Below are 24167 nucleotides of genomic sequence, written 5' to 3' on the forward strand. Positions count from 1 at the left end.
CAGGTGGTTCAGCAATCTGACTCAGCAAATTAATGTTTTTATAAGGATCAGCAAAATATTGAGCCTTTTTTGGAACCAAACCAAACAAAAACCCCAAACCCCACCTATGAAGGAAGTTCATCTGCAAAGCTCAGATGAATAGACCCCAAAGTTTGGTTGTGGCTCTCCCGTAATGAATCCTGCAACCCTATAGAAAACCCTAGCACTTGATTAAGGCATGGAAAGACAGAGATGCTGGAGGGTGGCATTTAACAGGTGCATCTGCTCAGTTTCCAGCTACTCGTTAGAAACCATAAATACATAAATACAATCAGGAGCTGAATTAAGATTGCAAAAATATCAAGCTCCCTAGAGACAAGCGTCTGTCTGAAAGATCTGCCCTTGCCCTCCACTCCCCAAAAAACATTTCAGGAAGGTTTCATGGCTTCGGTTCCACTGAGCTGTGTTTATGAAACTATGTCTGCAAGCATCTTGGACCCTTTAATGAGATGATGCTCAACCCCGTTGAGAGCATAAACATCTTCTACTGTACAATCAGTGTAAACATGTACCTTAAAATTAAAAACCACATTCAAACAAAGCCTACCCGAAGCAGACAGCAGCCTGCCCAGCAGAATCAGCCGTTAGCTTTTCTGCCTCTAATCTGCCCACTGAGCAGCGTCACAGAGAATGTCTTTTATCAAAACAAAGGCTGGATGCTGGCTGGGAAGTGTGAAGCTGACTAAAAATGGCTGAAAAGCTGTCCGAGGCACCCGGGATGGTAGCCAGCCCCACCCAGCACAGACACCGACCTGCTCAAAATAAGCTGAAAATAAGCCCAAAAGGGAGATGCTATTGTTCCCCTCGCCTACTCGGCAGCAAGACAAAAGCATCACAATATTTTGCCCCCGAACGGCTCAGCAGAGTGCCTGAAAGCACTGTAGGGATTAATTTATTTTTTTAAAGCAATCCCACAGCAAATTACAAAGTGGCTAGCGATGCCACGGCCACCTCAGTGCTATCACACTTCTTGCCGAACCTGCGTTTTCTTTGTGTCGACGCTAGGCTAAACCCTCACTCTGGGTGTGTCCGTGGGCAGGATGCACCCAGACACCCGGCACAACCGCCTGGAACCCTCGTGAGCCCAAGCAGGCACAAATTCACCATCATCCAGCTTTCCTAAAGCCCAAAAGGTATGAAATCATGCCCAACGGAGAGAGTCAGGGATGAGAAATGATAAACACTAACGGTAAGGGCGGATGCTTTGGGAAGGAGCTGTAAGGTGGGAAAGACAGTGCTGTATCCTGGATGCTTTCAGGGCGAGACAGCTGGAGATGGGAAAAATACATTCAAAGAACAGAATTAAGGGCTTTTTATCTTTCTTTCTTAAATTACCCCAAAGGAAAGCTTCTTAGGGAGGGAGAGCAAACAGCATGCAAAGGCCCACAGGTGAACAATGAAAAATGGATGGATCCTGCCTTTGCCTCCTCCAACATGCAGTACTTCTAGCATGCAACACTAGAATAGATATAATACCCTGACATTTCCAGTTGCTCCAAAGACAGTCCATCTTGGTGGAATCAGCACTGGCTTGCATCTCGGAGGGCTGAGGAATTGCCGGTCCTTTCGTCGGAGGCACTGCGTTACCAGTCAGGCATTCCCGAGCATGGGTGGGTTAGCGGGTATCGCTCCCGTCTCCCTGCTCGGCTCTGGACTGATGCTGTAAGCAGCACAGGCGGAGGGGGGAGGGCATATTGTACGCGCTGCGGTCTCCACTGCAGCAAATCAGCAGTGTGATGTGGTTGCCCTAGGGAGCAGGCTCCTTTGAAAAGGGGATGCAGTCCCCTTTCAAATCAAAAGCTTGCGCTCAGCGGCTTAGCCTCCTAAGCCATCGAAATGGTTAAGGCAACCTGATGGCAAAGAAATAAAAACAAATTGGGTGTGGGAGGAGGGGGGGGGACGAGTGGGGGAGCAGTGTTTCCTATGTTCTCTATGGTTGTGACTATTCGTGTTCCAGAAATTTCTTGAGAGTGATGAAATCCGCTGTTTTCTTCATTTTTTTGGTGAGGGCCAAATTTCCCTCATCCCTCCAGGTTTTGCTACCTCTGCCCTGCTGGGTGAGGTTGGGGAACAGGCAGGAGAAAACTGCAGTCAGGATCCAACCCCAGCAGAGGAATATTAAGTTTGCTGTATTTTTCAAGACTGTTCCAGAAACAGAAGAAAACAGCAGAGAACCCACATCACTGAGGATCACCCTTCTCCCCCTGCAGGAGGAGTGACCCGCATGGTCCCCCCTATTCCCTCACACCAAGCCCTGCTACATCAGGATAGTGAGCATCGTAGGCTGCACCCAGGTTGGGGCATGGGGGCTGTGAGTGCTGCCTCCTCTTGTAGCTGAAAATGCTGCATAAACCAGGATTTGCAATTCAAATGTGCAGACGTACAGGTCAATTTGTGAAAAAGCGTGTGCTCTTGGTAGTGACTGTGAGCCCACTAATGGCTGGATTTTAACACCAGCCTCAACACTCTTCCCCAGCATAAGACATTGCCCTTGCCTCAGTTTCCCCATCAATAAACTACTGTAAGTAACCTCTCAGAGATGTCATAACTCAGCAATGGCCACATGCTACTTGGTAAATACTTGGAAACAAAATGCTTTACATCCACCCAATCTATTTGCCTTTTCAGATTTTGGGGAGCAGGGTAGTTATCAATCATTAAGGAACTCCCCAAGAAATCACCACATTTCACTGGAGAGAGATGTGAGATACAGCATATCAGTCTTTGTCCAGCTGTCATTGACAGTCCCCGTTGGGGACCTCTCAGCTCTGAGGCTGCATTTCATCTTTTAGATCATGCTAGTTTCTGAAATATTTTTATTGTAGCCATGTTATATTGAGTTTAGCTCAGCACAGACACAGCGGGTCACATACACACACAGCATTTGGAATAGAATTTGAACCTCTCTGCTCCTTTGGCTTCAAAACAAACAGCACTTAATGCCTGAGTTAACAGAGATCTCCTCCAACTGGCAGTAGTAGGTCACTCATCCTTCCCTCAGGTAACTCATCTCACAGAAGAAAGCCAAAATTTCAGGAAAGAACCAACACAGTGTGATCTTATCCTTTACATAGGAAATTATTCTGGGATTACAGAGGCCAACAGTTATTGTTCATGTTTCAAAACCATCTTTGAAATCCCCCAAAAGACTTGCTCTAGGCTTGAATCCAACATTTTCAGTCTCCTAATAGGGAAATAATTAACTAATTGGTGCAGAACTTACTTCAGTTGTCATTGCACACAGTAAGACTAAATAAGCTACAAACAATATTACAAGTCTTGATTTTGTGTTCTTCCTGGCTTTGTCAAAAGAAGGAAGAAATAGGTTGGCAAGGGATGATCTCTCAGCATAGATTGATTGGCTTAGACACTTAGCAAACAGAAAATCTACCCATTGAGAGCTTTCGCGCTGCACACTGTTTGCAGCTCTGTGATGGGGTTCCCATTGCCAATCCATAATAAGAGGAACTTATTATATAAGCAGTGTGTATAAAACAAAGCCACAATTTACACAAAACTCCTAAATCCTGGAGACCCTGAAAAATAGCCAAAGAGACCTCTAACTCAGTGAAGCTCATGGCTATTGTGAATGTACCACTAGCAACACAGTAGTGAGAAGACACAAAATCTCTGCTTAGTCTTGCTGTAACCCACATTTCTCAGTATGATATAAAAGATAAATTCCCTCTGGACAGAAAAGTGGTCCATGTACATTTAACATCCCAGTGTTGTATGAAACAGCAATGATTTCTCCTTTACTTCATTGTTGGTAGGGATTTTTCTTGCTTCAGACTTCAGGTCTCAATCTCCTTCCCCAGGCTACCAAAATGAACCACACCATCAATTTTCCTGCTTAAATTCTTAATTCCATTTGGAAAAGTGCCTCTACAGACCTGTCCCATGTCATTGTAATGCCTCACACTACTTCCAGAGTTCATGGGCACCAGAATTCATCACTTTGCCATCAGTAACAAGAACAATGTGTTTGTGTCAGAGGCAGAAATGAACTGGGACTGTGAAATGAATGTACTTAGAAAATGTGAATGGGCTAAGAAGATCTTCCAGCATGCACTCACCTATCCCAGGAGCCAAGTCGACTGAGTGACCTTGGCAACACCTGGGACTTGTGTTGATGAGAAGCTCGACACGAGTCATCAATGTGAGCTCGCAGCCAACAAGGCCAACTGTATCCTGGGCTGCATCAAAAGCAGAGGCCAGCAGGGCAAGGGAGGGCATTCTGCCCCTCTATTCCTCTCCTGTGAGACCTCATCTGGAGCATTGTAGCCAGTTCAGGAATCCTCAGCATAAGAAGACTATGGTGCTGTTTGAAGTGGTCCAGAGGAGGGCTACAAAGACGATCCGAGGGCTGGAGCACCTCCCATACAAGGACAGGCTAAGAGAGTTGGGCTTGTTCAGCCTGGAGAAGAGAAGGCACTGAGGAGATCTTATAGCGACCTTTCAATACCTGAAGGGGCTACAAGAAAGCTGTGGAGGGTCATTTTACAAAGATTTGTAGTGATAGGACAAGGGGCAATGGGTATAAACCAGAGAGGGGAGATTTAGATTAGACATAAGGAGGAATTTCTTTACGATAAGAGTGATGAGGCACTGGAACAGGTTGCCCAGGGAGGTGTGGCTGCCCCATCCCTGGAGGTGTTCAAGGTCAGGTTGGATGGGGCCTTGGGCAGCCTGATCCAGTGGGAGGTGTCCCTGCCCATCGCAGGGAAGTTGGAACAGGATGATCTTTAAGGTCCCTTCCAACCCAAACTATTCTATGATTAACACTCTGTGTGTTTGCATAGATTTGCACAAAAAGTTTAACACTCACAGCCAGCACTGGATGGATGCAGGACTAAAATGGCAATCGATAAAATATGCATTTCTACAATGAAAATTTAAATTATGGATTCAGTAAGTAATGAGCCAGAATTAGGACCAAACCATAGGCCATCAATAGGTGAGTGTGAGAACTACTTCTTTGCAACAGAACTCAGCCAGGACCACCAACTAAACATTTACTGAGCACACGGGAAGATACAAGTAAGCATAGCACTGCCTGGATCTTAGAAGGGTGAGATATGCACAGGTCAGAGATCTTAGTATCAGCCACGGGATCCTGCAGTATTGGAGGGGAGTTTTCTTGTGATCATGAATAGAAGAAGGATCAAAAGCAGTAAGTGGAACGTGCTTCTCTTCCTTCCAGAGCACTGTCCATGGGAAGCCTCCTTCTGCTGCAGGATGTTACTGAAATGACTACAGATCTTAAGATGTTTGAGTGAGGTCACATAAAGCTCAGTGTTGATGACACAGACATAAGCCAAGTGGACTCATCAGTATTTTTCTGTTAAGTAGCTTTCCTGGAGTTATGATCCATGTATATGTCCGATATATAGATATACAGATCCCACTCACAGGGAAGTCTGCTGCCTCCCAGGAGCTCTGGTAAGGGATGTGCTCAGGAAACTTCCCAGCATGGTGAGATCTACAGACTATTACCTGCTACTACTGCTCCACGTGGGAGAGGATGAAGCAGCAGTAAGAAGCCCAAGGGGGATTAAAAAAGATTAACAAGCAGGAGGAGCTGGAAGCTACAGTGCTACTAGAAAGCTATGAACTAGTTGTCATCATGGTGGGATGAATCCCATGACTGGAGTGTGGCCATCGACAGCTACAGGCTGTTCAGAAGAGACAGACTGGGAAGGAGGGGCGGAGGCGTTGCCCTCTATCTCTGGAAAGGGATAGAATGTGAAGAGCTGTCATTGAAGAGTAGCCACGAACAGGTTGAGAGCTTGTAGGTCAAAATTAAGGACAGAAGAACCAATGGGAACCTTGTGGTTGGTGTATACTACAGGTTCAAGGAGAACCAACTGATGAAGTCTTCTTCCTCCAGCTACAGGACGCTTCATGCTTGCAAGCTCTCCTCCTACTCAGGGACTACAACCACCCCGACATACGCTGGAAAAGTAGCACGGCAAGCTGTAGGCAATCCAGGAGACTCCTGGAGTGCACTGAGGATCAATCACATCATGCCACAGACTGTATTTATACTGGCGGTTGCCCTGACTCAGGTGCAGGACCTTGCACTTGGCCTTGTTGAACTTCATGAGGTTCATACAGGCCCACTTCCCCAGCTTGTCCAGGTCCCTCACGCGTGTCAACTGCACCACTCAGTTTGGTGTTGCTGGCAAACTCACTGAGGGTGCACTCAATCCCACTATGTTATTCATGAAGATGTTACATAGTACTGGTCACAGTATAGACCTCTAAGACACCACTTGTCACCGATCTCCATCCAGACACTGAGTCATTGATCACTAACCTCCGGATGTGACAATACAACCAATTCCTCATCTACCAAACAGTCCACTCATCAAATCCATCTCTCTCCAATTTAGAGAGAAGGATGTCATGTGCAACTGTGTCAAAGGCCTTACAGAAGTCCAGATGGACGACTCCCATATCTCTTCCCTTGTCCACTGATGTAGTCAGCCATGCTGACTGTCTCAAATCACTTCCCTGTCCTCCATGTGCTTATAGCATGGCTTATGGGAGGATCTGTTCCATGATTTTCCCTGGCACAAAGGTAAGGCTGACAGTAGTTTCCAGGGTCTTCTTTTCTACCCTTTTGTGAAAATGGATGCAAAGTTTCCCTTTTTCCAGCCACCATGGACTTTACCTGACTGCCATGACTTTCCAGATACCACAGAGAGCAGCTTGGCAACTATATCAGCAATGTTTAAGTTTTTTCAGATGAATAACTTGAGTTGACATAGTGGTCCATAAGAGCCTAGAAGTACCCACTGATCTACCATGGGAAGGATCACACATTGCCCTAAACTTCAGGCTTGTCCCTTAACAATCCTGCTGGAGGGTAGGGTGGAAATCTGAACTATTTAATAATAACAAATTCAAAGACAGAGCTGAAACCATTGCCAGCTCTGCACTAAGCGCAGTGACTTTGAAGACACTTTGGACTGATTATGTTTTTCAGAACAGCACTCTGCATCACTCCACATGGAGCATCGTGGGACACATTGAGGGCAGCACCAGATCTGCAACATGGTGCTGTAAGATCCCGACATTTAGCACTTTAGGAGAACGAGAGCATTAAGGGAGATCACTGGGTTTTTCTTCTAAGCTAATTTGTTCTTAGCATTAGCAACAAAAATAGAGGGGATGCTATTTTAGAAGTTGCATTAATATGTCTCGAAGCTCTAAAGAGCAACAGGGAATTTTTGCCTAAGTACTCCACAGCAAGGGCAGCCAGCAATTACATTTTCATGAGGAGGCTGTCAATAGCAAAGGCATGGGCCAAATCCTGGCTCTGCTCTCGCCCTTCCCACTGTCTTGCACTCATTCTTGCACAATGCATCTTTCTGGACTGCAGAATCACTCAGAGGCAGCTCAGATGAAAAGGCCATGAGCTGGGAGATACTGACAGCTATTTCAGGTCCATCACTATTCACAGTCTAAGTGGTACATAGACAGCTCTGTCCTCGCTGTCTTTTGCCCTGGGTGTTTGGTGTTTTCTCTTAGGAGATTAATTACTTTTTTCCTCAGGTCTTTAGACCACAAAAGGAATCAATAAGCTGATAAAAAAGACAACATGGTCCTAAACTGGTGCAGTTTAAGTATGGAGCCCAGCACTCATAACAAAAGAAACCCCAGTTTCCAGCATGTCGCATCCTCAGATTTCTTTTAGAAGTCTTGAAATGCCTGAGTTTAAGAGGGGTTTAAAATGATCAGTGAGGGACAAGAATTGTGTTTTGAGATGTGCTGCTAAGCTTCTGCCCAGCTGCCTCTGTTTCACTTTCTGCTCAGCAGAACTGTTCTTCACACCCATTTTTTCTCAAAGTCAGAGATTATCATAAGGTCTTTGGCAACAACCATGTGATATGAGTCAAATGAGTGGGTGAAAGAAGCAAGTGAGACATACTTTGCACTTGCTTTGCTCCCCAGGAATGAGTTGGCCTTTCTTTGAATCCTGGTAAGTGAGCTACTTTGGGGGAAAGTCCTTAGATTTGTTTAAATACAATTTTCCGTTTCAGTTTTTGATGTGCAGTCCCTCAGTGAACCTGGCACAGATCTTCCTCACTAGCCATCCCAGAGGCTGCTGATGCTTCTGCAGCTCCATTTGAGCTCACTGACTACTGCGGGTAACAGCAAATCTAACACATAAGAAATAATTTTTATTTACTCCTGGCTCTTCAGCGGTGGATAATTTCTCTCAGTTCTTTAATGTTATTTTTGAACGGTGAGGATCATAGAAATGAAGGCTCTATTCCTGCCACTGACCTAGAAAAGTCTTTTGATTCTTTCCAGTGGGACTACTTTTTGAATTGCTGGGAACCTTAAAATTGGGTGTTTCTCTCCTCTGGGGGAGGTAGTTGGTGCATCTTCATTCCTCCTTTAAGATTTGATCAGTAAAGCTGAGGAGACCCTAGAACTCTGCTGACCTACTGCATTCCCCCATTACAGTGAGCTCTTACGGTGCTTGCAGCCCACCCCCATCTTCAAGCCTGCTGCTTTTAAGCCTGTGCTGCTACATTTTCCTCCCTTACAATATGGCTGGTGCTGCAGCTGGCATTATTAATTCCATTTCATTAACTGATCATCCTAATGGACTGAAAGACAAAAGAGAAGACAGTCCTGAGACCACAGTGTGGCTGGGCCTCAAGAGATCTATGTTCATCCTCGCGTCTGCCACAGGCTTCTTATGTGACCTTGGGAATCTTCTCTCTTAGGACTTTGGGTCTGCTTGGTCTATTTAAATTTGGGGCATATTCTGCTTTTTAAGCTTTATTTTTTCTGCAGCACCCAGCACATCTGCTGCTCTAGTAAAGGAGCCTCACTCATTTCTGCAACACAGCTAGTAGGCTGGTGTCACTGGCTGTCATTCTTGGACCAGTGGAGATCAAGTAAGATTGGTAAAGATGAACTGGGATTGCATTGCTCTTGGAAAAGGTGAAATCCTGCCTGGTGATATGCAAGGATGCTGGAGGACAGAGGAGCTTCCTCCTTGGCCTAGTATGCCCAGAAGAGATGAAGAAGACACACTTTGAGCAAATTCTCAAAGCCAGGTCTGGAGGCCAGAGCCCCAGCTTGAGACCTGGACTTTGCCACATGGGTGTGCCACAAGCCACCAGGGACCCTGTTCCTGCCTGGACAAGGTCCTGGGAGCAGAGGAGGTGGCCCCAGAGTAGCTCATGTCACTAGTCCTCCCCCTGCGCTGCTGGCACCTTGCAGGGCAGGTATAGCCCATCTGACCTGCTTTGCTAGAGGAAGAGACAGTAAAGAGGCAGAAATAAGAGTGTGAGCAGGGACCATGCCAGTAGCAGCACACAGGCACATGGCATGATGGTGCATCAAGTGAGCCATGCCTCAGGCAGGCTGTGAGCCCAGGCAAAGTGCCACACTGATGCAGCTCTGCCACACAGCAGCGCTGCCCTCTGCTCCTCTGCACGTCCAGGTTCTGGGCTGAAAGAACAGCCCCCAGGGAAGATGTGCCCACAGAAACGCCCCAAGTCTTGCTTCCAGCTTAGAGGGGCTGCCCTTCACTCCTGGGATCAGGCCCAAGCTTTGAAGCTCCAGGCACTGATTCAGGGGCTGGTTTGCTCTGTTCAGGTTCAAAACGCAACTACAAATTGGGCGAACACGAGTACAAATTAAACCGACAGCCTGCGGGCGGAGACTCAGGAGACCAAAGCTGCTTGTGCAGCAGTGCCACAAGCCTCTAATTCAGGCTGGGATTCTCACAGGCAGCCAGGACTGCTTGCAAATCAGCTCTGGTGTGCAGCATTTCTGCTGGCTTCTCTGCTCCAGTACCCAGAGCTCCTCCTACCAGCCCAAACTGGGCTGGGGGGAGAAGGTGCTGAGTGAGTTACTGCAGACCAGGCCCTTTTTCCCAGCCCTGTTAAAAAAAATTAAAGCTTTTTTTTTGAGGAAGGGAGTCACTGAGCCAGCCCTGAGCTGCTCATCCCTCTGCACTGTGTTGGAGAGCTGCTTCAAGCATCTCAGGGACAACTTTGCATCCCCCACCACAGTCCCACTGTGTGGGATGGGGTTGGAAGGATGAGTGCATTAGGGGTGGAGGTGTGCAGATGCTGTGGCCATGCATGTACCAGCTTGATGGACACACAATTGTCATGGCAACCCCGGCTTTCCTGGGAAAACAGCAATAGATTGGTAATACACCACTGGATGTAATAGCTACAACCACCTGCTCCAAGGATGCGAGACACCTGGGTACCAAAACGCTCTCTGCAAAGGGAGGGATGGCACTCAGCGAGTCACAGTTCTAGATCAATTTTAGGCTGGGGAGTTAGCTGCTAACATGGAAAACATCTCATCTGAGGTTGCAAAGGAAGGGAGACGGGTCAGGAGGAGGAGGGAGGAAAGCAGCTGCTCCTGACCTGAGCACTTGGAAAGGCAATGGAGGAGGTGGAGTGTGTGGCTGCTTATTGCAGTGAGGCTACCAGTGGTGCATAGTTCAAAGGGCTGATGAATGAGGAGCCTGTTAGTACTGTCCAAGGGAAAAAAATAACAAAAGGAGAAATGAAGGACATAAAATAGTGGTGTATGAGACAGGAATGCCAGTGCAAGGCTATGAGAGAGGGAAAGCAAAGAGAAAATACGAGCGGGGCTCTGGTGAGAGCCAATATAAGCACTGGCTGGAGAAATGCTTTGGACTGTGAAGCAGCACTCTGATTTTTAAATGTTATTATGGGCCTCTAGGGTAATTAGAAGAATTAGATCAGGAAATGATGTGCCAGAAGTGTTGCCTGGAAAGTGGTCAGAGTTGTGTTTGCTGGGGAAATGAGCTGGGAAAAAGGTTTTTTGGAGCATTTTAGGACATCGGCTGGAAAAACAGCTACACAGAAAAGCAGTGATGGTTTGAGTACTGGGGAGGGGGAGCTGGCCCTGCCCTGGCAGATCCCCTCACATGGACAGAAGGAAGGGGAAATGATGAATCGTGTGTATATATCTTATGGAAGATACCATAAGCAAGGTCAAGTGAGCTCCCAGCATCAAATCAGCAAAATATGCAATGAAAATCCACACCCTGGAGCCAGCTCATTAGAGACTTAACATCAGACATCTTATACATACAGAGGCAAAATGAGGGAAAAGAGGAGAAAATTATGCAGAATGTAGATAAACCCACTGAATTTGTGGAAATGGGTTTCTCTCAAAAACAGATTCCAGCACCTGAACACTGTGCATCCTTGCCCTCTCCCCAACCCCCCCACACAATGAGAAAGTCCTGATTTGGATGCTGACGCTGAGTATCTGAGAAAAGACAATTTAATTTCCCGTTCTCAAGGCTAAAGGATTAAAGATAGATCAGTAAATAACTATTTCACATTTAGAAAACCAAATTAAAGTCCTAAGGAATTCAGATTTTCCTGACAATATCATTAGACACCATAAGCCACATTTTCCTGATTGCTTCTGCAAAGGAATGATAACCCTCTGCTATAGGATGAGCATGAATATACATCATAATAGAGGGTATATAGTGAATTTGAATATATATATGTAAAATCAAATTACTTTGCCCTCTTTATCAATTAATAAGCAGCATGAAAGTTCAGTGGACAAACCTGAATAAGGGAAAATGTTTATTTATATCACAGTAGATTTAACCGCTCTGCTTTAATAATGGATAGCACATGGGTACAGCAGTAATTTCAGAGTAACGGCATAGATTTGCAGAGGTACAGAAATAGCTGATATCCCAGAGCACTACACATGAACAGTGTGAGGAAGGATGGCATGCTCGATTTCTTGCATGAATAGTGAATTCCCTTGCAACAGGTTTGGCTTTTGCAGAAACTGGGGAATTCCAACGAGAACATTAAAATAGGGCTGGAGGAGCAGTGCAAAAGGTCTGCTGGGATTTCTGAACTGCTTCCCCTAAGTGTTTCACTCCTTGCAAACATTCCAGTACACAGGGCTTTGCTGGAACTCCCTGACTGAGACAGGTACGACCAAATACCTCTTTGTACTATAGCAGGTACCTTGTTCTTAATAAAAATATCCAGGGACCAAAAGCATGATGTCCCCATCCCCCCTCTTGCATTTCATATGCCAGTGATGAAATTGCAAATGAATCAGAGATAAAACATAATGGCATGACATTAATTTTAAATTATGATAAATTCAAGAAAACCACAGTCTTTGTATATGCAAACAAAACAAAATGCAAGCCCCAAACCCAAATGCCATATTTCGGATCAGATGAACCTCACCTTTCACAAGTACAGCTGATGTGATCAGCTGCTGCTGAATGACTGGAAGGTCTCTGAGTCTTGCTGGTCCTCAAACCTGTAGGTCCAAGCTGTGGAAACCCCAGCCTCTGAGGACCCCCAGCTTGAAGCTGAGAGACATCACCCCTCTGGAAGTCCTTCTGAAGAGAGGGCCCTGGGAGTGCTGGTGGATGAGGAGTTCAGCACGAGCCAGCAATGTGGGCTTCCAGCCCAGAGAGCAAACAGTACACTGGGCTGCATCAGAAGAAGTGTGACCAGCAGGGCAAGGGAGGTGATTCTCCCCCTCTACTCTGCTCTCATGAGACCTCACCTGGAGCCCTGCACCCAGTTCTAGAGTCCTCAGCACAAGAAGGACATAGACCTGTTGGAATGAGTCCAGAGAAGGCCACAAAGATGCTTAGGGGAATTGAGAACCTCTGCTATAAGGAAAGGCTGAAAGACTTGGGGTTGTTCAGCCGGGAGAAGAGAAGGCTCCAGGGAGACCTTATAGCAGCCTTCCAGTACTTAAAGGGGCCTTCAGGAAAGCTGGGGAAGGGCTCCCTTATTAGGGTGAGGGTGGTGAGACACCGGCAGAGGTTGCCCAGAGAGGTGGTAGATGCCTCATCCCTGGAAACCATTCAAGGCCAGGTTGGATGGGGCTTTGAGCAACCTGATCCAGTGGGAGGTGTTCCTGTCCACGGCAGGGAGGTTGGGACTGGATGATCTTTAACATCCCTTCTAACCCAAATCATTCTGTCATAATATGAATCTGTGATGGATTAGGGTGCCTAATGCTGGGGCCCAGAAGAGAAGGGATTTTACTTCATTTTGGAAGCAGCAGCTCTCACCTTTTCCAAAACACTTGCTTTTTAACTGTGCTGGGTTGGTTTTTTTTGTTGTTTTTTTTTCTTCCAGGTTGCCTAACATTTAAAGTGATCAAAGTTTTCTGTGAATCATATCTTCTAAGTTTCAGATAAATATAGCCACTCAGCTCTGCATTTGTTTGTTTTCCTCAGGTTGCAAACCTGCAGTCGAGACCTACTTATTTCGGAGCAGAGAGAGATGCTGCTTGTCACCGTGTGCTTCAGGGTCTCTTTGTCAGGGAGTGCAGGGATAGGATGGAGGGAAATACTTTTAAGCTGAAAAAGGGGAGACTTAGATTAGATATTAGGAAGACATTTTTTTCCTGTGAGGGTGGTGAGGCACTGGCACAGGTTGCCCAGAGAAACTGTGGATGGCCAGTCCCTGGAGGTGTTCAAGGCTGGGTCAGATGAAGCTTTGAGCAACAAGATGCCTCCCTGCTCATGGCAAGAAGCTTGGAACTGGATGACCTTTAAGGTCCCCTCCAACCAAAACCATTGTATGATTCTATGATTCTAAGCCCTGAGAGCTCAGGGTTACAGATTAAACCACATGCAAGAGCAAGAGGGTCCTGCTCCCTCTTCCTTTGCCCACCCACGCATATCCACTTAGCCCAGTACAATTTATTTTGGCCTCCCCATTAGCTGGAACGTAAATGTGGCAATTACTTTGCACATCTGAAGTGTCAGAAGCCATTGGCACATCTCCCTGAAGCTAAATAATTAATGAAGAGCTCTGATTAGCATGAATCTTGTGAAATCAGCAGACAGCGCAGAGTGACATTTATTTTTACCTCTCAGTGCCTGAGACGGGGCTTTGTTAAGAGGCCAAGGATGGATGGACTTTCTAGCCAATGAAATGGGAGGCTGTCTTGCAGACAAAAGGGCTTGGCTTGGGGTTTATTTTGGAAAAGGTTTCTGCCCTGCTTTGTTCTTGGGCTGCCACAAACAGAAGCAGCCTTCAAAATCTGAACACTTTGCAGGTGACTGATGGTAAAATACACTTCTTTTCCATGCAGGAAGGACATCCTGCATAAGTAGCACCCAGCAACTTGTTCACCACATCTAAGTTTTTTTCCCTCTCACCAACAAACAGGAGTCAAGTAGAAGATAACGTGTGTGTGGATGCCAGGGGTGAGGCTCAGATCCTGCAAACCAGACCATCACAGAATGACCTGGCTCCCACAGCAGGATCAGACCCCATGGAGTCATCCCTGCAGCAGTGGGTTTCCAGTCTGGCCTCTGGCAGCTATTCCTGTGAGGTTAGAGCCTTTCTAGCAAGACTGCTGCATGAGAGATGCAGGAAAAGCTGATAGCTGTTGCATAAGGTCCATTTTCTCCTACAACCTCTTTCTTTCAGAATCAATTCCCCATGAAAAACATGCCAGCCACCCATAAGGCTGTGTTGAGCCCTGCCTATGCCATGCAGGTCTGCGTGAGCTGCCACCCTTTCCCAGACCTCCCTTGTTTTGCCCTCTTAACTGCAGATAATCTGGTTTTCACAGCGACCCAGGGAGGAGAGAGGCTGTCCAGAAGACATATGGTGCTATTAAATGAGCAAATGGGTATCTTTGGGGTCCCAGAGTGCAGAGGAGGTTATGATCATCATCTCTCCAGTGAGGAGATGAAGGTAAAGCAAAGGGATCACATCGAAGCTGAAGTCTCCTGACCCTAAATGCCACAGTCATAACGACACCAGCTCCAAAACCAGCTCTCCCTCCCCTTCTGCATTTCACCTCCGAGCAACAAAGGGGCATGTTCAGGTGCTCAGAAAGGATGCTTTCAAGCCCACAGCAACACCAGTCAGGCATCTGGAAAAGCTGCCTCTCCCTAAGGGATTTCCTCCTTACCCAGAGCTTTACACAAACAGGAGGTAAATGACTCCTTGCAAGGAAAAGCAAACATTTTGGAAATCATGTACTTTAAGTCTATGCCTGGTTTTGCCTCATCCAACATGTGTTTCCATGGAAGCAGAGGAGGGAGCGGGCAGCCTGCGGCTGCAAGTCACAGCTATCTCACTGCCTGCTCCTGAGTCTGAAGAGACAAATAAATTAAAAATAAAACAAAACTGAAATTTAAAAAAAAATTCCTTTGACAGTAGATACCTGATATTTAGTGCTGCAATGTTGTTTTTAGAGACTAGGGTCCAAATGCATCACAGCTGAATGAAACCAAACTTGGGCTCATTCTCAGAGGAAATGGAGTATGTGCTGAATAAAATAATTTTTGTTCTTTTGTTGATTGCATTGGTGTAGTGATTGTGTGAGCACGGAGAATGACAGCGCAGCACACAAAAGGAGTTACATAAACAGATTGAAAAGATGTTTTCAGCATGGTTTGGAGCAGTTTATTGCAGAAAGAGACCAAAACAGGGATGGTTTAGAAAATACGTATTGTCGAGGAAAATAAAAGGTTTATCTGTTGATCCAAACCTAGTTCTGATTTCAGGAGTGAGTCTCCTGCAGTCATGAACATGAACCAACTGTGTACCCTGGCAGCCAGAGGGGCAACTGTGCCTTGGGGGATAGCAAGCACAGCATTGCTAAATGATTGAGGGAGGAGATTGTCCCTCTCTGCTCCACAGTGGTGCGGCCCCACCTCAAGTACTGGGTGCAGTTTTGGGTGCCAGCAGATGAAAAGGATCTAAAGCTCCTGGAGGGCGTCCAGAGGAGGCCACAAAGTTGGTGAAGGGTTTAGTGGAGAAGCCATATAAGGAGCAGCTAACGTCACTTGGTCTGTTCAGCCCAGAGAAGAGGAGACTGAAGGGAGACCTCGTTGTGGTCTGCACCTTCTTCACAAGGAGAGGAGAAGAAGCGGGTGCTGATCTCTTCTCTCTGGTCACCAATGGCAGGACCCAAGGGAATGGCAGGACGATGTGCCAGGGGAGGGTTAGGTTGGATACAAGGAAAAGGTTCTTCACCCAGAAGGTGGTGGAGAACTGGAACAGCTCCCCGGGGAAGCAGGCGTGGCCACAAGCCTGACAATATTCAAGAAGCATTTGGAAAACACCCTCAGACACATGGTGTGAATGCTGGGGTTGTCCTGTGCAGGAACGGGAGTTGGACGCAGGATGTTGTATGATTCGGTCAGTCAGCCTGTCTGTCACTCTTACCAACATGTCCTTAGAGCAGAAACTCATTTTTTACTGTAACCGCAAAGTTTTCCTGGCCTTAAATGAGCATCTTGAGGCATCCCAGGATCCAAACAAAACATCCCATTCCTAACAGCTTGCAAGCATCTTACAATACATCTTCTTGCTATTGAGCCAGACACATTTCACTGGGAGTAATTACCATATATCCTCAGGTAAGAGCTGCCTCTTACCCAAAATGCTGCATTTGGTGACTTGAGCATAGCCATAGCCACCCTGCACAGCTGCTCTTTAGCGACAGAGCTAGATCTACCCCATTGCCTCCCACTGGCTCCCAGCAAGGTAGCAGCGCTGATAGATGTGCAACCATTATGTGAGCAAATGCAAAATGTCCTTCTTGCATATACCTCTCTCAGTAGAATATATTTCTCTTTTACAGCAGCCTGCCTTCTCCCAAGAGGCAGCTGAATTTATCACCAGTACATTCTTTTTTTTCTGGGCAAGAAAAATTAGGCAGACTTACAAAAGTGTTAATTAGAAAATACAGTTGCAGACTCTTGTCAGTTAAAAATCCAGAGTTTTCAGTGCTTGTGAGATTTCCTCCTCACAGCTCTGTGCAATGGATTTGGAGCTGTTCTCTATAGCTGCCTGAATACTGAATTTCTGAATACTGTGATCAATGCTGTATTGAATACCGATAGCGGTGATCTAATAACAGCTCTGTGTACATCTGTTACTTAAGTTTAGTAGATAGCTTTCAGGAGGACAAGAGCAAATCCTGAAAGAATGGCCTAAATCAGTTTGAGTTTGTTGTACACTACATCCAAACAGGGAAATATGTGAGATGAAAATAAATCTATTGGGGAAAATGAAGAGATTTAGCTTGGACCAGAATGGACCCTATTTCCAGAGCCTGCAAAAGTCCCAGACAACACTATGCCAGCAAATCCCAATGATCAAATGGCACGATCATTAAAGGTATAATTCTTGCCTTTTCTAGCCTGTGAAATTAATTGGTAAAAGAGGGGGAGTTCAAGCCAACAAACTCAGAGAGGGCAGGGCCCTGCAAACACCTTTACGCATGAGCTGGAGGCACAGTCTGTGGCGGTGTCAGGTACCAGCATCCCAGTGGGACCTGCAGGCAGGGTTTTTGTTTCTGGTTAGGGCTTGGTTTCTGTCTTCATCCCACCTGCAGGAAGTACCTGGTGGTACTGGTTGGTACCATGAACTGTGAAAATTCAGGATTTCTTCCTCTCTTAAAAATATGGACATCAATTCATAATAGTGATTTGTAGCTTGTTTCTACCTATGCCATTAAGCATCCACGGGGCCCAACGGCCTGGAAGTGAAAGGCTCCTGTATCCCATTTCCAACCCTCCGCAAGTTTTAAAACATGTAACTCAGCAAAGGAAGAACAGTGCACCTAAATTATTGGACCAAGTAGGAATGAAGTACAAGGAGAGTGGAAAACCAGTGCAAATGACTTTGGAGGATATAGGAAAAGCATTTGCCACTAGTCAGTGCGGGATATTGATCTGCAGAGTCACAAAGCAGCACATGCTGGACAGGAAGCATCTGAAATGCATCAGAAATTGGCTAAGGGAAAGGGAGAAAGCTGTCAATAAAATCAAGCAGTGTGGCAAAGAGAGGAGGAAGGAGGAGGCTAGCAGGGCAGCCAGTGCTGGAGCCATGGGTGTTTACCTCGTGCTGTGTAACAGTGACCTTGAGAGTGATGCCATTATCTAACGATGCCAAATTGTAGGAGGCACAGAACAAATTAATTACAAATGGGAGATTAGGCTTACGGTCTGATAAGCAGCTCATGGAGTTCAATGAAGAGAAGTTTTAATGAGATTAAGTGACAAAGCCATCACTTAGAAGGAAGCACTAAACAGACTACAGACAAGGAGAAGGAACTGGGGGCGAAGGCAGAGGACTATTAAAACCATCTGTGTTATTAAAAGAAGAGTAAACAAGGCCTGTGCCTCTCAGGGAGAAATGGAGATGCTAGTAAGGCATGCTGGCACCACTGGTGGGAACTCTTCCCTTGAACGTATCGTACGCAACGTCTGAGTCAGACTCAGGGGGATATAGATGGGAAACCCAGCACACACTTGGGACCAACACAATGACTTGGTATGAATTATTGCAAGCAACAGCCCTAAGAGGAAGTCCAGGAGGTCCAGGGTTACTGGGGGACAGCAATGAGTTGGGGCCAGCTTGATGGAGATGATCTTTGCCATGGCCTGCTTCAAGAGCAAGTACAGCAGGGCACTGTATAGTAGCAATCAAAGAAAAACAAACAGGCTAGCAGTTAAGATTTCAGGCTGAGAAGGGCAGCTCTTAAATAATAATAGCTATTTCTAATGATGAATAATTAAAGCAGACCATTTGGTCCTCCAGCCCTTACGTAGTTCCGTTCCTCTGATGTACAGCAGAAACATCATTTATAGCACATGGCAGGAGGAATCACACACTCGTGCAGACTGGTTGTGTTTCATCTCCTACCAAATCCACTTCATTCTTCATGATCTGTATTTAAAGTTGAGTTCAAATATAACAGGAATAGGAGAAGCTTTGAATCAGACCTGGGGTGTAAAGGCAGCCCTATCTCACCATGCAGCACACAGCCTGACAGCTCTCTGCAAGGGCAGGGACTGGAAATAACATCCCTTTTATAAAGCAAATATTAGACACATTTCCTCAGCTTCCCTCTTTGTGATGAGACAAGACACATTTGGGGTACATGGGGCTGACCAACATCGCCAGGCATGTAGTCACCAGCACAAGAGTTTAGCAATTCTCACTTCTCAAATGGATCCAACTAGGGAAATGGTTTGGGAACAAAGCAAAACAGGCCCCAGACCCCTTGATTGTCTCTCCTCTCCTTTGCCTTTCCACCCATCCCTCCCTTTGAAGAGTAACACTGTGGTGAGGAGACTGGGGCACTGAAAAAAGGAATGGGCACCAGGCAAAGAGGACTGACTCTCAGCCAATACCAAATGGTGGAATTTCCTGGTTTCCTCCATTAAGCAGTCATCCTTAGTCTGAAATTCATCCTGCAGACTCTCCAAGAAGAAGACCTTACGGTGCACTCTTATATCAGATAACAAAAGATCCTAATCTTGACTGGGTCTCCAGGCACTACAACTAAAATAAGATCTAAAAGCAATAATCAGCGCAGAGCTTTCTTTTCCTTATGAAATCAAGGAGCAATCTGTGCATGTTAAGAAACACGTCTAGCATTACAGCCTTTCAAAGTCATCTGCTATTCCCTTGACTTCTCTTGCAATGCAGATTATCCAAGTGGGGATCCCAGGGTGCTCCCTGATACACAATTCCAGTAAATATTTACATCCTCTCTCTTCCTACTTTGGTGTCAAACATGCTAAACAGATGCACAGGGGATGGATGCTTTCCATCACCACCCCTCCTGCCTTTTAACCAGTTCAGGCTCCAGAGGAGGTAAGGGCTTGCCCATAGCTGGGCCAAGAACTCCTCTTAGAATCCCACAAGGTGCAGAGCAACACAGTGAGTACTGGTAAGAAGCATCATGGATAGCTCTATTATATGCAATTTGACTATGAGTCAACCACTTCTATCCCATAAATATGACAGCCTAAGTGAGCCTTCTTTAAGCTCTCCCTGCAGGGCAGTGGGGCTGCATGATGATGGTCTCCCCTTGGACACCTCTCAGGGGAGCTCCTTGAAGGAATGACATCTTTTACCAATGAAAGATCACAGGTGAGCCCCATTTGAATCCTCCCTGGACAGCAACTGGACTGCATGCCAGGCAATCCTCCCCAAGGACATGGTGTTTGGATGCAGCTGAGCAGAGCTGGACATGCTGATGTTGGCTTTGTAAAGGCTCAGATGGTTCCGGCTGTATGTTTCTGTTACATGATTGTCCCCATACTTTCTCTGCAAAACCCCCATTCAGCAGCACACCATTCTCTCTACCGAGAAGCACAGAGCAGGCAGGAGGAGGTGGGAAGGATTAGGTATAGAATTACGCATATAGGTATGATACATATCTATGCCTGACTCAAATCCATGAATAGAAACTGCAGATCTGAACTCCACCCTTGCCCATGGGGCAAAAGCAAAGCTTCCATCCGAATAAATCTTGAAAATCTCAGCTGCCAACATCTCCAAATCACAGCAACAACAAGAGCTGAAGCCAAGTGTTCTGAATATTTTCTTCCAGAACACCCAGGAGAGCTCAGCTATACGTAGCAGAGCCATTTACATGGTGTTTGAGGCAACATTTCTAGTCTTAACAGACAGAGAGGTGCCAGGAAATGATTCTGCTCCCCAGGCAGGACTCAAACCACAGCATAGCCAGGCTTCTGAGTTCATAGTTATCACATTGATCTTTTCAGCCCTGACTATGTAGCATCAAACATGGGTCAGATGGATGGCTACTGCTCATCCTAGATACTTCTCTTAGCTGCTGCTGTGGGTTGTAGTCCAGCAAATACTGCAAAAGCACTGCCCCTGCTCAGGCTGTCCCTGAGAGGAGGGTCAGATCCTAACCATGCTAGAGATGAGGGAGCTTCAGCTCCCTTCCTTCCCTCAGAACACAGTGGTGTAAAGCAGAACTGTTTGATGAGACATTGGTCCCCTGTTTCTATGGGATTTGAAGTGGAGGGAAGAGGTGGGGATACCTGCAGAGAGCTGCCCAGATTGGTCAGGGAAAGGGGCTCTCTCCTGGAGAAGGAGCACTGAGGGAAGGCACTATAAAACCTGTGACTGAGTTTTAACCAGGGGTGCAGGAACAGAAGCAAGCAAGACACCTTTAAAAGTGATAAGAGGAGATTGCATATTCTCCAGACAGGTATGGCTGAGAAGGGCTAATCCTTCAGTCTTTGTGGTTCTACCTGCATATTGCAGTTGCTGCATGAACAACCCTGGCCCTAGACAGCTGCCTGCTGGTCATTCCCTGCTCTTCACAATTCCTCTCCTCAAAGGGAAGGTCTCCCATCACAAACCGAGCTAATCATGGCCCTACAAGCATCCCCAAAGTCACACCCGTGTGCATCACCAAAACATTCACTCTCTTCTTTACATAAGCCTTGCACCTGGCAGCAACTGGCATTTAAGTGGTGGTACCCCTGGCCAGATCCTATGTGAAATCTGTGGCACTGGGGCATTTGGCTAACACGTCATTTGGCATTTTTGCTCCAGCACCTTCATTTATTTCCATTTGCCATGCTAGTTTGCCCAGTCAAAATAATTCATGAATTATTCAATGAATAATTCAATGAATAATTCAGAAGCATTAAGCACGTGCCAAAGCTGCTTCGGCACTTAGCAGGATAAGTTCTTTGGCCCTTTTCTCCATTTAAACTCCATTCCAATATAATCTCCCCTTTACTGCTGCTGGAAGAGCAAGATTTACAAGTAGAAAGCACATTGCCATAACTATATGGAAATAAAGCTATATAAATGGAAATCACCTCTTTGATAAGGGGTGTACTGCTAACAATTCTGCTTGATGAATGGTGCTTCGTCGCTCCTGCTCACTGCCACTTTGAATGATGGAGAAACTCACTATTTTTTCACAGGCATCTAGTGGATGTACGGGTCAATAACCAGGCAGTAAGGATGATCTCACAAAGCAGGATTCAGAAAACCTTAGGTCATTTCCCGGTTTTGTCGTGTATTCCTGGTGTTATTGCAGTGAAATCAATTCATCACACCCAACAAATCAATTAATCACATGATAAATTAGTCAATCTCAGTCCCTTTCCCACCAGCTTTTCCAGACAAAGGGGCTTTAAGATGGGTGTGCACGTGTTTCAGCATCCCATCTGCAAGATGATAATATCATCTCCTTCCTCGTTTTGCCTGGAGATTTGGATTGTTCCACTGTCCCTCAGTGCCAGCCTGCATCACTGAGAAAAATGGGGCTCTCAGAATGCACAAAGCCTGGAGATTCACTGCTTCTAGGAGCCCTGCTACTGTGATTGAACCATCTTTACTTCAGTCTCCCAAAATGGCACTGCACAAACTCTTTCCTTGCAAGGATCAAGGGCTGTTTCTCCGAAACATCAGACATAACTATACACGCAATTTCTGACTCACTTTGCATGTGCAATTACCATGTCTGAGAGCACCAGCCGACAAAGTCAGCACAATAATATCCAGCTGCAATAACTGTCTGTGCAAATAAAGCCTACAGGTGAGTGCCCGTTTCAGAAGGCACAATTTTACTATGGCTTTTAATAAATTCCATTCCTTTTATGACCCCCTAGTTGGAGCAATAAACCTTTCGTTTTCAGCTAAGGGTATACATGGGCTTGGTGTTTCAGCAGCAGCAGCAAAGCTCCAGTAGCCCCAGTGCAGGCATCTAAGACGAACAGCAAAGGCAGCTCATTCTCTCGCCTTGAGAAGCAACTTCCATTCTATGGAAAAGCTCTTCCACTTGACCTAAGCAAGTAAGCATAGCAGCTCATGTTTCAATGCTACGTTAGCTGACAAAGTAACCTTCAGAAATCCTGACTATTAATCTCTGCTGGCTCTTCTATAAGCTCTCCTACCCTGCTCCTTGCTTGTTGCCCAGATACAGACCTTGTTTTGTGGATGCTATCAGCATTTCATTAGGATGTATGCAGCAACTCCTCCCTGCCTCCAAAAGGAACTGCCTATATTTTTAAAACAGATCAGAAAATCCTTTCTGTACAATTCCTGCCTCTGCCAACAGTGCTCCCTGAGTGAGCACAGATCCTAGGTTGTTTTTAAGGGAGTCACTGGGAAAATCGTGTCTCTGGAACTGTCAGAGGCTGGATTTTGATCTCACATTGCTGTGGATCCCCAGTAACATCAAGCAAGGCAGAGGTTTGATACCAGTCAGGCGATATGTGATGTAAGATGTCAGAAACCTGCATTTGTTTTTTCCCTTAAATTTTGCAGTCTCACTGCACCCTATATTCAAAAGACAAAAAGCAGTTCAAATAATTTATATTTTGCTTATTTGTATGAAATGTGTTGCTCCAACAGGGCTTACATTTAGCCAGGTGATGTGGCAACACTGAGAGCTGTTTCCATGGCAAGTTATTCTTTAGGATCCAGCTCAAAAGGGAACAATCATTACTGAGATTTCTACTTTATCTGGCAATCTGGATGTCTAATGCCAAATCCTTAACACACACTGAATTTGCTGCCTTGGAAGCTTTCTCTCTCTCAGACATGGCTTTTTGCAAAAGTAATACCGATAACCCCAGCTCTAGAGGACTCCTGAGGTCACCTCTCACAGTAGTTCGCACTCTAATGAAGAGTTTCCCTGAGCCAGTGTTACCAAAGGGTTTTCAGTGCATAGACCTGTGAGTCAAGTTGAAACCATAAAATGAGGCTTCTTGGAAAGCAAAGGGCCTTTCACCTAAAAGCAAACCAACTGGCAGAGGGTTTCCCCTCAAAATATTCATGACCCTGTAATGTGGCTTTCAAACCACTCATGCTTGGTGTCTTCTGAGCCATGAATATGCAGTAAACAAATGCTCAATCCTCTCAAATGGAGAAATACTTATTGCAGAAGCACAGGAACCTTAGTATAACAAATTTTTATAAACAATGCTCAGCTGGAGCCTTCCAGCACTTTGGAAATCTATCATCACTACCTAAATTACAAACCTCCACATTCACTGCTAAAGCTGATTTAAGCAATCTTGACATCACCAAATGTCCACACCACAGGCGGGCTAGTGTCTGGCAGACCTATGACAGAAGGAGAAGATTATTGCCATCCAATCTACCTGTTCTCTTGTAGCACTATTTTTTTCCCTATTTTTTGTTGCATTCCTCACGCAAAAACGAAATGCTGGGAAATCAAAACACCAGAATGACCTCTCGCTGCTAAGTTTCCATGTAACCACTGAGCTGCTGTCAGAGCCAGAGAGGGAAGAAATTATATCTGTGATGCCTTTCTGG

At 45.9% G+C, this 24167-nt stretch overlaps 1 protein-coding gene across 2 annotated transcripts in view; it reads right to left on the reverse strand.

The window, feature by feature from the left end:
- The window catches only part of RTN1 (reticulon 1), a 127943-nt gene that overhangs the window by 16970 nt on the left and 86806 nt on the right, over positions 1-24167 (reverse strand). Inside the window, exon 1 of one of the 2 annotated variants that reach the window (XM_069856811.1) lies at positions 1516-1864. The exons of the other annotated variant lie outside the window; for it this stretch is intronic. Within the exon in view, the coding sequence (XP_069712912.1) occupies positions 1516-1576 (61 nt within the window). The 5' untranslated portion in view covers positions 1577-1864. Of the gene's footprint in view, positions 1-1515; positions 1865-24167 lie in introns of those variants that run through there. 2 annotated transcript variants of the gene reach the window in all.

Source organism: Phaenicophaeus curvirostris, chromosome 5 (genome assembly GCF_032191515.1).
Source record: "Phaenicophaeus curvirostris isolate KB17595 chromosome 5, BPBGC_Pcur_1.0, whole genome shotgun sequence".
Lineage (NCBI taxonomy): Eukaryota > Metazoa > Chordata > Aves > Cuculiformes > Cuculidae > Phaenicophaeus > Phaenicophaeus curvirostris.